The sequence below is a fragment of the Stegodyphus dumicola genome, chromosome 5, assembly GCF_044657685.1.
Source record: "Stegodyphus dumicola isolate Sdum_Otavi_A_Nest chromosome 5, ASM4465768v1".
Lineage (NCBI taxonomy): Eukaryota > Metazoa > Arthropoda > Arachnida > Araneae > Eresidae > Stegodyphus > Stegodyphus dumicola.
In genome coordinates, this window is record NC_140772.1 from 103,319,138 (window position 1) to 103,331,565 (window position 12,428).

The 12,428-nt window shown below is 31.7% G+C and overlaps 1 protein-coding gene across 4 annotated transcripts in view; it reads left to right on the forward strand.

Moving 5' to 3' along the window:
• Positions 1-275: 275 nt before the first annotated feature.
• Positions 276-12,428, forward strand: part of LOC118197829 (cyclin-dependent kinase 20-like) — an 82,089-nt gene continuing 69,936 nt past the window's right edge. For 3 of the 4 annotated variants that reach the window (XM_085816926.1, XM_085816928.1, XM_085816929.1), the window contains exons 1-3: positions 426-751; positions 1,294-1,446; positions 7,171-7,207. In XM_085816926.1, coding sequence (XP_085673052.1) covers positions 1,298-1,446; positions 7,171-7,207 — 186 coding nt within the window. In that variant the 5' untranslated portion in view covers positions 426-751; positions 1,294-1,297. The other variant, XM_085816927.1, reaches the window with a different exon arrangement.

The window sequence follows — 12,428 nt, forward strand, 5'->3', positions numbered from 1 at the left end:
GCAAATACAAAATAACGCTTCACGCTATCAAAATTGCTCATTTTCTTAAATATCAACAACTAAATAGTATTTCAACTAAAACACATAATGTAAACAAGAACTTGCCCGATGCCCAAAAAAATTCAAAATTATCTATGAAAAATATGAGCGCATTGTGACGCAACGACATCATTCGTATTCGCATAGAAACCGCATCATTCGTATTCGCATAAAAACCGCATCATTCGTATTCGTATAGCAACCGCATCATTCGTACTCGAACAAACCGCATCGTACGACAGATGCGAGTAACGAACAGATGCGAGTAACGAAATGAATTTGTGAGTACCGAATCGGTACTTCGAGTCAAACGATGTACCCGTTACTCAGTAACGAATACATGCGGTTTGCTCCAGCTCTAGTGGAAGCTGGCTTTTGTGGTAATTTTGTCTTGTACCTGAATGTATGAGTTTAGTGCAGGAATGAATTTAAAATTATGATAATCATGTAGTAACCATATGTTAGGTTATTGGCGGGAATGAAATATGCGAACTTGAAATATCTTCTTATAGTTACTAGTTCTAGCAGTTTCTTCTAATTTTACCCAAATTTATGATTGTTTATTTCTAGAACATTAAACATTTTCAAAATCGTTATTGAATAATCACTTGCCATTTTTAGTAAATTTTCAGAAATCTAAAACTGTAAAACTTTTGCGTCTTTGCAACTTGTTAATAAGTTGCAGTTTCAAAATCAAAAGTTCTTACAAAATGTAATGTATTATTTTGAATTTTATGCATTTCTAATTAACTACTATTTCAGTATTATTTGCCTCTGTTGATAAGAAAGAGGCCTATGTTTAAGCTTGTCAAACTCAAAATTTTTTTTAAAGTATTAATGCGATCAGAGAAAAGATTCCATTCCTTTCAGATTTATATTTTCAACTGCATAAGAGATAAATGTCTTACATTTGTTACAGTAACATCAGTGCATGCATTAAAATAAAAAGTATGCCTTTTCAAGTTTAAGAGAATAATTCATTTCTGATAAAATTTTTAAAATCTTACATGTAGGATTAGAAAAATTCTCTACAATAAAATAATAAATTTTCCTAGAAATTTAACAAATTGGGCATAGATTTTTTTTGAAGATGTTTGTGTGTGCATATATATAAATGAAGTATTTTGATTTGGTATTATAACATGAAAAGGATCAGTCAGTTTTGTTTTTAAAATATTTTGCGAAAATATATACTTACATTGTTATATGTAGCAACAAGCAAAAAATTTTATAAAAATCTTTCTCTTTTATTAGAAATATGGAAAATTATTCTGTTATTGGTAGAATAGGAGAAGGAGCTCATGGCATAGTTTTAAAAGCTAAACACAAAGCATCGGGTTCCATTGCTGCTTTGAAAAAGATACCATTAAAAAATATCGAGAGTGGAGTATCCTGCATGACTCTACGGTTTGTATTTTGAGCTTTATTCACCCAGTACTTAATTTCATAACTTCTCCGGTTAAATATATCATATTATTTTTATTTTCATTTGATATGTATTACTTAATATCAAAAGTTAAATAATATTATTAATATGATATAAATAACAAAACAAAAGCAGTTTTTAAAATTTTTCTTTCATTGTTCTGTAACATATGCAAAGAGGAAAGAAGTACGTGTTGATTTTCAGCATCCTACTTTCAACATTGGGATAATGACTGCTTTTGGCATATTTTCCAGTAGACATGCAATAATACATAATCCATACATGCTTATACCACACGTCTTTGAATATATAAGTATTTACGTGTTTTATATTTAGTTTAAGAGATTAAAAGATCTAACTATCAGTATTAAGACCTGAATTTTACCAAGTAAATTAATATATGAGCTACGAACCCAAAACCCGGGTGCATACGAAAAGGTTACTATTACAAAAAAGCTCAGCGGGCTTCCAGATTTCACGAACAACCAATACCGCTACAAGCTGTGCAGTGCACACTCCCTTGAATTTGACCATGTACACATCGAACTATATTCACTTAAAAAGTCAAAGGAGTAGCCAACAGAAAAATTTATAATATCAATAAACTACATGTTAAATCAAACAATGAAATAAGGTAAAAAAGAAAATTCATCTTTGCACTACGTAAAGGAAATACCCACTTACCTTATTTACGAATTAACATGTCTTCAGTCAAACAAAATTCCTTAACAGCATTCAAAAACTTCCTAAAATTATCTGAACTGGAATATGTACTAGCGTTGGCACATAAATTCACAAAAATATCCTCCATAGTGCCTATATCATCCGACGTTCAACCATACCTATTTCCTTCCTACAAACAGGACACTTCATTTACACACCAGTCAAGTACAACTCTTTTCTCCTTACTTTCCAAATCATACAGAAACTTCAAATTAATCTTGCCACATTCAGCCATTTTACCATCTGAACCACAAGACAAGGAATATACTTCCTAACCAAAACACACACAAGCCCTTACGAATTGACCGCAATCTTGCAACCGATTATGTCATAATAGGGTTTCCATAACATTCAACTACTCGGGCTACCATAAATGAAACAACAACTTTGTGATAATACAAAAGGTACCCTTCTCTCTACTCTAACCTTTCATTTATAATGCTTCATTTTATATTTTTTATGAACTCAAAAGTACCTGTCAGCCACAAAGATAGCCAAACAAATGTTACTTGCCGTTTCCCTAAGTGACCCTTATGGATTAGCAAATCTGTATGGGGATGCGAATAATTAGAAAGCACAGAAAAAGGGATTTAAAATTGCATTTTTTAGTACAGTCAAATGTCGTTAATTCGGAATGATCTAAAATCCGGACCTCAAATCTAAAAACTTTCTGCGCATGCGCCGCGTTGACACATGCACATAGGCGTTTATGCGTGCGCGTAAGACCTTTTACAACTGCGCATATGAGTGTGCGCAAGTGCACAATACGTTTTTGCGTGCGCATTTTATGTATAATGGACGTATAAGCTAAATAATTAACTATTTCAGTTAATGTTGATGATTGCGTTGTTTCTTAATTTTCGAATTGGATCCGGCTTATTATTTTTTGCAGACTGTAAGAGCAATTTTATAAAAGTAAGTTTAAACTTTCGATTATATCAAATAGAATTTCCGATATATATTTGTTAATATGTAAAGGATCTAAAGCGAAAGCATGTTTTGAAATCCAAAATCTGTTTATCAATTTCACGCTGCTCAGCGGGGGGAACGCCACGGCGTGCGCGTAATAAATTGGAAGTTGATCTCTCAGCACTGTCCTTATCTTCAGGGCAGATGTTTTTATTTTATTTGGCTTGTAATTCGTTATCAAATGTAGTATTTCATCTCGATGTGCTCCGTCTTTGATATGATTTAAAACAAGTTCCTCGTCATTATAATTCACTTCCGATAGCGAAGAAAGTGACAGAGGTTATTGAAAACGAAAAAATTTCGATTGACAAATTAGTCAGTATTCTCGACACAGCAATTATAGGACTTGAACAGCGGAACTTTGTAACTGAACAAGAAATTATGTCTGTTTAATAGAATTAAAGAGAAAGTATTATCACATGAAATGAAGCAAAACTTAAACAACGTACATTGAAAGAAATGTTTAATAAAGTAAACAAATAAATATTAAGCTTTTTCTTTTTGCAAATTTTGATACCCTTTAGATCATAATTGTTCTTTATTTCATAAATTACGGTTTCATACTTTTAATTTTATAATTTCTGCATGCCATCTTACGAGATTTAAACTGATGATCTATAATCCGGAATCGCCGAAGTTCCGACGAGTCCGGATTAACGACTTTTGATTGTATAATTCTTTTTTTTTTTTTTTTTTTTTTTGCTGGTGTAATGGTGGATAAATTCATTGCTCACATTGCAAAGAAAGAGAAATATCAAGCAATAATCAGTAAAAATAATAATACGGATGATAAGTGTAACATCTACAGTGTATAAATGTGTATTTTCTCTTAGCCAATAAATAAATAAGCAAAGCAGAAGAAATGTTTCAGTTCTGGAAAGAATAATTTGTGTATGTAATGTATGAATTTTTTTCTATTAACTACAGTAATGTTGCTAGATAGAAATTAGTAACAGTGGTGGTTAACACATCTCGTTATCATGAAAATATTTTTTTTTTCCCTCATGAAAACAAGTTTGAATTTAGGTAACCGATGGCTACTGTTATGAATGTGATGGCTTTACATTTAAGAAGAAGAAAGGTTTTCTTCATATAATGCAGCTGTTGCCAGGTAGCTTATTGCAAACACATATGTAACTATTCTTAATCATCTCCCATATACTCATGAAATCTGGCATTCCCTGAGGGGAAGATTATGCTTTCCCTCTGATCACAGAAAATAAAACTTGATAGAATTGAGAGTAGAATTTGAGTAAATACAGGGTGTTTATAAAATTACCGACCCATTTTGATGTTCAATAACTCAAATAATAAAGATAGATTAAAATTGATAACATAAATGGTTAGGTAGACTCAAAAGGTTTCATGACCCTTGTCAATGAACTTCCACGTGTGCCCCCTTCGTCGCACGGGGGATATCATGTCGGTATTGAATTTCACGCCAGGTACCGGCAAGCATGTCGGCATCCACAGAGGCTATTGTGGTTGTAATTCTGGCTTTTAGGTTATTAATGTTTGACACTCTTCTCCTGTAAATGTTTTTCTTTACAAATCCCCAAAGGAAAAAGTCCAGCGGCGTTATATCAGGTGATCTGGGTGGCCACGGAATCAGACCTCCTTGCACAATCCATCTTCCTGTAAAATGGTCATTCAAAGAAGTACGAACGATGGTACCCCAATGAGGTGGTACACCATCTTGTTGCAAAAAGACATGTGGCTGAAGCTCTTCTAGTTGTGGAAATACAGTCAAAAAGTCGTTAATTCGGACACCCATAATTCGGAATGATCTATAATCCGGACGTGCAAGTGCAGAACACGTTTTCGCGTGCGCGTTTTATGTATAATGGATGTATAAGCTAAAATTATCTAATTATCTATTTCAGTTAATGTTGATGATTGCGTTGTTCCTTAATTTTCGATTTGGATCCGGCTTATTATTTTTTGCAGACTGTAAGAGCAATTTTATAAAAGTAAGCTTAAACTTTCAATTATATCAAATAGAATTTCTGATATATATTTGTTAATATGTAAAGGATCTAAAGCGAAAGTATGTTTTGAAATCCGAAATCTGTTTATCAATTTCACGCTGCTGCGCGGGGGAATCGCCGCGGCGGGCGCGTAATGAATTAAAAGTTGATCTGTCAGCACTATCCTTATCTTCAGCGCAGATGTTTTTATTTTATTTGGCTTATAATTCCTTACCAAATGTAGTATTTTATCTCGATATGCTCCGTCTTTGATATGATTTAAAACAAGTTCCTCATCATTATAATTCGCTTTCGATAGCGAAGAAAGTAACAGAGGTTATTGAAAACGAAAAAATTTCGATTGACAGATTAGTCGGTGTTCTCGACACAGCAATTATAGGACTTGAACAGCGGAACTTTGTAACTGAACAAGAAATTATGTCTGTTTAATAGAATTAAAGAGAAAGTATTATCACATGAAACGAAGCAAAACTTAAACAACTTACATTGAAAGAAATGTTTAATAAAGTAAACAAATAAATATTAAGCTTTTTGTTTTTGCAAATTTTGATACCCTTTAGATCATAATTGTTCTTTATTTCATAAATTACGGTTTCATATTTTTAATTTTATAATTTCTGCATGCCATCTTACGAGATTTAAACTGATGATCTATAATCCGGAAAAATCGATAACCCGGAATCGCCGAAGTCCCGACGAGTCCGGATTAATGACTTTTGACTGTACGAAGTTTACTACCATGTCTAAGTATACAACTGATGAGACCGTCATTTCTGTAAAAATGCTTTTCTGCATTAGTCCACACCACGCATTAACCTTTGGGGAATCCCTTTGTGCCTCACGGTATTCATGGGGGTTTTCAGATTCCCATATGTGCACATTACGGTGATTAACAATGCCATAAAGATGCCAAAAACAAAAGAGAGAAAAATGCAATTAATAAGCAGACGATATATAGAAAAGTACAGATATGTAAACTGGAAAATGAAATTATCTGAAATTAACCACATGCGCAGACGATACTTACAAAGTAAAGATATTCAAACCTGAAAAGGAAAATATATAAGTTATTCCATCAATAAATACCATAAGTTTGTTTATATCTTCATTATTTTATGAGTTATTAAACATCAAAATGGGTTCAGGACTTTATAAACACCCTGTATATGTGGACATTTTGAAACTATTCAATTTTAAGCCTAAATCTTTAAAATTGTTTGTTTATATGCTGAAGGTTATCTTTTATTCCTGAAAACGTATAAAGTATGCTCATAAGGAAACCTAGGAAAATGACTTCACGTTTTTTGTATGCTATTAGATTTTTGCAACATCTTCGATCTTTTTGTAATATCTTTGAACACGTGTTCTAGGACCAAAATAATATAATTTTTTTTTTTTTTTAAATTTTCATTTATTCATTTGTTTAACTTATAATTTAGAGCATTTGATGCATTTAGTTATGCTTTCAACCTTAATAACAAGTAAATAATAAAATGTCTTTTTATTATCCTGTACTATATATTTTCCCTTTTTGCATTTTTAATTTTCGAGTTTGTACTTCTATGATCATTTTTATTTTGGAATGTTTTGATTTTATGTTTAACCCCTTTACAAAGATGCAATTATTAATATTGTTGAGAAATTGCCTTGCTTTGAATCCAATTTGCTTTGAAATTTACATGCTTTAAGTTTACATATGGTATTTTTTCTTGAGACATGAACTGAAAAACTTCTGAAAAAATTAATTTTACATTTGTTAAACTTTTAAATATTAGATGTTGTTAATTTGAAATTTAAAATAAATGTGCTATTTTTAGTAGCACATAGTATTAAAATTTCTAATTTATTAAAATACTTGATTTTTCTTCATGTGGATTGAAATAAGTTTATAATTTAAATTTGCTTATGACTTTATTTTGCACTAATTTTGTAACTAAAAGGGGAGTGAAGATGCACTTTTCCTTCAAAAAATTTTTGCTGAAATGTAATTTATTAAATTTTTAATATTTACTTTTATTTTATTAGAGAAATAAAAGCTCTGCAGCAGCTGGCCAATGAAAATGTGAGTATGAAGCAAAATTTAAATTGTTATGGATTAAAACCTCACAGCAAACAATGTGAAATGCACTTTTATGTTCTGTTAGTGGAAAAGCAGTTTTTAAATCGAAATATTTTGGCAATTTTTTATGTTAACTTTTTCAGTTAGCACAGTTACAGTATAGAATTTTTTTTCACGGATACTTTGGTGACTGAAAGCTTAAAATTATGCTTGTAACATTTATTATAGTTTGTTTTAGTTAGCATGGTTTATTAATATCTATTTATTTAGTAAATATAATCTTTTACTCTCTGAAATTATATGTTTTTGTATAATTACGTTTTTACAGATCTACATGAAATAATGTAGTAGCACAGGTAAATGCGCTTTGTTTTAGCGCAAACGATCTTTATGCATCAAGTGAAAGAAAGTGCTATAAGATTTATAAAGATTTTTGCCATTTTGCTTAAAACAGCTAAGTAGACTCTGATCGTACTAATTGCATGTCCTTAGCTATAATTGAACTGAGAAAATAAATTGTTGAATTTTGCTTCTCTGAAGCATAACTTATCTTGTACACATATTTTGAAAGCTTGTAAACACTGCACTTAAAACTAAAATAGTGCCTTTTATGCACATTTTGCAAACATTACTTGTAAATAAATTAATCTGGTTTTAATCTTGGGAAAAATAATGAATTTTGAGATCTGTGTATATTGTATGAATATTTAATCGTAACTGATATGGCTGATTCAGGGATGGAAAAAGTATTCCGTGTTACATAATTTAAGTAAACATAAAACTAAGTGCAAAAAGAGTTTGTAACTTCACTCACGCTTTTTATTAGTTCTAGGTAGGGTCTTTTATTATTTCTAAAAAGGGAGAAGCAAGATCAGCTATTGTGATAATGACGCAAACTTTGTTAAAGCTTCAAATGTTTCGAATTTTAAATTGGGATCATGTGACTTCTGATACATTTATTCACCAAATAGAATAGAAATTTAGTCCAAATACTGTCTCTTGGTGGGAGAGATTTATAGGAATATTAAAAATGTATTGAGAAAACTATTATGTCATGGCTTCCTTAGGTACTGTTTTATTATCGGGACCGGAGTCATCGTCAAATGTTTTGTTAAAGAGTTTGATTCACATAAAGTCGCTAGTGTTTACTTTTAAAGTTGTTGCAATGTTTTTCTCTTTTTTTTTTTTTTTTTTTTTTTTTTTTAAGTATGCCGTTTCAAAATTGGCAATGAGAATACAAGTTCTCAAGATGTAACGGTCACTTCTGTTTTTATTATTGTTGTATTTACCATTTATATGAAAATTTGGGACTTATTTAACATCTGCCATACAATTTCTTCAGGAAGAGAAACAATTTACTCTGGGGGGGGAAAGAGTCTGAAAAACCATAAAACAAAGCTCTATTTCAATTTGAAGGAACTACCGACATAGAGATATGGAGATATGACGTGCCAAGAAAAAAAAAGGAGGGGGATTATGCTCTCAAAGTTGGTTTGAAGAATCTAGAATCAATTTCTTAATGGCAGTTCATTTCATTTATGCATAGTGATTAGCATTAACTTCCCTCGAATTTGGTCAGTATCAGCTTGATATGAACCATTGCATTTTTGTTCATTGGAACGTCTATAAGTAGGAATTCTGTGGCCATGCATTAATTAATGTCTAGACTGTCAGTTAAAATAGGTAACACTGGTAATACTGTCGAATTTGGCAAAAGTTTGTTTTCATGTCAAGCAAACAATGTTGGTAAAATCCTTCTGCCCCGGTGGATATGCAGCGGGATTTGCCAGAAAAAAGTTTTTTAGTTGTTATGCTTACTGCTGTGCCAGAATATTGCTTAAAGTTATTGCAGAATTCATGGTACTATAATATATTCAGACTTGGAAAAAGCGAATCACACTGAAAAACTAAAAGAGGCTGGGTTTGAACATTCCTCCGTTAACCATAAATATAATTTTATCGATCCCGATACTGGTTGTCACATGCAGACTATTGAAGGGTTACGAGGCAGTGCCATGACGGAACACCGTAACAGGAAACAAAACAAAAGTCAATGCGACACTGATAGTAACCAATTAGTTTTCTATTCTATTGAATTGTTGCGGCGGTAAAAGCATCCTAACACACATATGTTTTCAGAAATTTTAAATGATATCTGCAGTTTCACGTCTGCATATTAATATTAATTCACCAACCAAAGGGTGTTTTTTTTTCTTTTTGATATCTTTGTAATTTAAATTAAAAATCTGCAATTTGTAGAATATCTGTTATATTATTTTTTCTCTTGGATTTTTCTGCACCTCAATGGTATTGTAAATATTTTGGCGATTATTTTTATACTTTGAATTTTTCACCAAATCGCCAGCTTGGCGATACCTGAATCCAGTTCTGATAACAGAACAGTACCTTTCCTTAACCTTGCAAAGACTGGAAAGTTACTTAGAAGGACAGGCAATGTGAATGCATTTCCACGTCCTTATATTTATATATTAAATGAATCCTCTTATATTTTTGTGATATTAGCTTCTTTTCCCTTTTACATTAGTACTGTTATTTGAGTTTATTTTTATTTATTTATTAATTTTTGTATTTATTGATTCCCCCCATTCAGTTGTAAGTATTTCACCTTTCAACTGCATTACTGTTCATATTTCCTTCTTGCACTTTTGTGATAAAAGCTTCCCCGCCTTTAGTATGTTTTTTGTGTACAGTCGAAAGTCGTTAATTCGGACACCCATAATCCGGAATGATCTATAATCTGGACCTCAAAGCTTCAAACTTTCGACGCATGCGCGTAAGGCCTTTACGGCTGAGAATATGCTTGTGCGCGTGCACAAAATACATTTACGAGTGCGCGTTTAATGTATAACAGACGGTATACGCTAAGCTAAAATTATTTAATTATCTATTTCAGTTAATGTTGCAGAATGCATTGTTCCTTAATCTTCGAATTGGATCCGGCTTAAAATTTTTTGCAGACTGTTAGAGCAATTTTATAAAAGTAAACTTGAACTTTTGATTATGTCAAATAGAATTTCTGATACAGTCAAAAGTCGTTAATCCGGACTCGTCGGGACTTCGGCGATTCCGGATTATCGATTTTTCCGGATTATAGATCATCAGTTTAAATCTCGTAAGATGGCATGCAGAAATTCTAAAATTAAAAATATGAAATCGTAATTTATGAAATAAAGAACAATTATGATCTAAAGGGTATCAAAATTTATAAAAAAAAAAGCTTAATATTTATTTGTTTACTTTATTAAACATTTCTTTCAATGTAAGTTGTTTAAGTTGCTTCATTTTATGTGATAATACTTTCTCTTTAATTCTATAAACAGATATAATTTCTTGTTCAGTTACTTAGTTCCGCTGTTCAAGTCCCGTTAATTGCTGTGCCGAGAATACCGACTAACTTGTCAATCGAATTTTTTTCGTTTTCACTAACCTCTCTGTCACATTCTTCATGTCTGTATCCATTTTTTGCAGCAATTCCACTTTTTGTTTGTTGGACATCGAAACATACTTTCGTTTTGTAGATCCTTTAGAAGTTCCAGCATCGGAAATTCTATTTGACATAATCGAAAGTTCAAGTTTACTTTTATAAAATTGCTCTTACAGTCTGCAAAAAATAATAAGCGGGATCCAATTCGAAGATTAAGAAACAACGCAATGATTAACATTAAGTGAAATAGATAATTAGATAATTTTAGCTTACACCGTCCGTTATACATTAAACGTGCAGGCGAAAACGTATTCTGCACTTGCGCACACGCATATGCGCAGTAGTCAAGGTCTTACGCACACGCGTAAAACGCCTGTGCGCATGTGCTAACGCGGCGCATGCGCAGAAAGTTTTTAGCTTTGAGGTCCGGATTATGGATGTCCGAATTAGCGACTTTTTACTGTATATATTTATTAGTATGTAAATGATCTACAAAGCGAAAGTATGTTTCAAAGTTCATTAAACAAAAAGTGGAATTGCTACAAAAAATGGATAAAGGCATATCCTTTGTTTATCTTTAACGCCGCGGCACTGCGCAATGAATTGGAAGTTGATCTGTCAGCACTATCCTTATCTTCAGGGCAGATGTTTTTATTTTATTTGGCTTATAATTCCTTATTAAATGTAGTATTTCATCTCGATGTACTCCATCTTTGATATGATTTAAATCAATTTCCTCGGCATTATAATTCGCTTCCGATGGCGAAGAAAGTGACAGAGGTTATTTAAAACGAAAAAATTTCAATTGACAAATTAGTCGGTATTCTCGACACATGAATTATAGGACTTGAACAGTGGAACTTTGTAACTGAACAAGAAATTATGTCTGTTTAAAGAATTAAAGAGAATGTATTATCACATAAAAAACGAAGCAACTTAAACAACTTACATTGAAAGAAATGTTTAATAAAGTAAACAAATAAATATTAAGCTTTTTTTTTTTTGTAAATTTTGATACCCTTTAGATCATAATTGTTCTTTATTTCATAAATTACGGTTTCATATTTTTAATTTTATAATTTCTGCATGCCATCTTACCAGATTTAAACTGATGATCTATAATCCGAAAAAATCGATAATCCGGAATCGCCGAAGTCCCGACGAGTCCGGATTAACGACTTTTGACTGTATAAATGTTCTTCTTTATCATAAAAAAAGTATTTAATTATTCTATTTTCATTGCACTGCATTTTGCATGTTTCAAACAGCAATATTAAATAAAAAAATAAATAAAGATGGGAAATATAAAGAAAAAATACATTTTAATGACACTAAAAAACTGGTGATATTAATACTAGTGTCATAAAGTTTCTTTATTTAGTTATATGGATTCACCAGAGATTGAGTGGTAAAAATCGATGAACACTGTTAGCTAGGTTCAGGTCTCATTTCAGTGAACTAGCTGGCTGCATGTGGCATCATGTGTAGCATGAATACCAACCAATTTCCCTTAAAAGGTTCTCCAAAGTATCCCCTTCTCCCTTCTGTAGATACGTCCTCTGTGCCTTGGTTATAATAAAAATATTTTGACTTTTATTTATATATGCCTATAAATATTGGAATTGTCATAAACGTATAAGTATCCTGTCAGAGTATAGATGCTGTTATGCAGGTCACTTCTACAGAAATTTAGCTTGTATTTTCATTATGCACAGGAATATGAGAAATACTGAGATTAAATATGTTATTAAAATAATATTTCTCATTATTACTTGACCA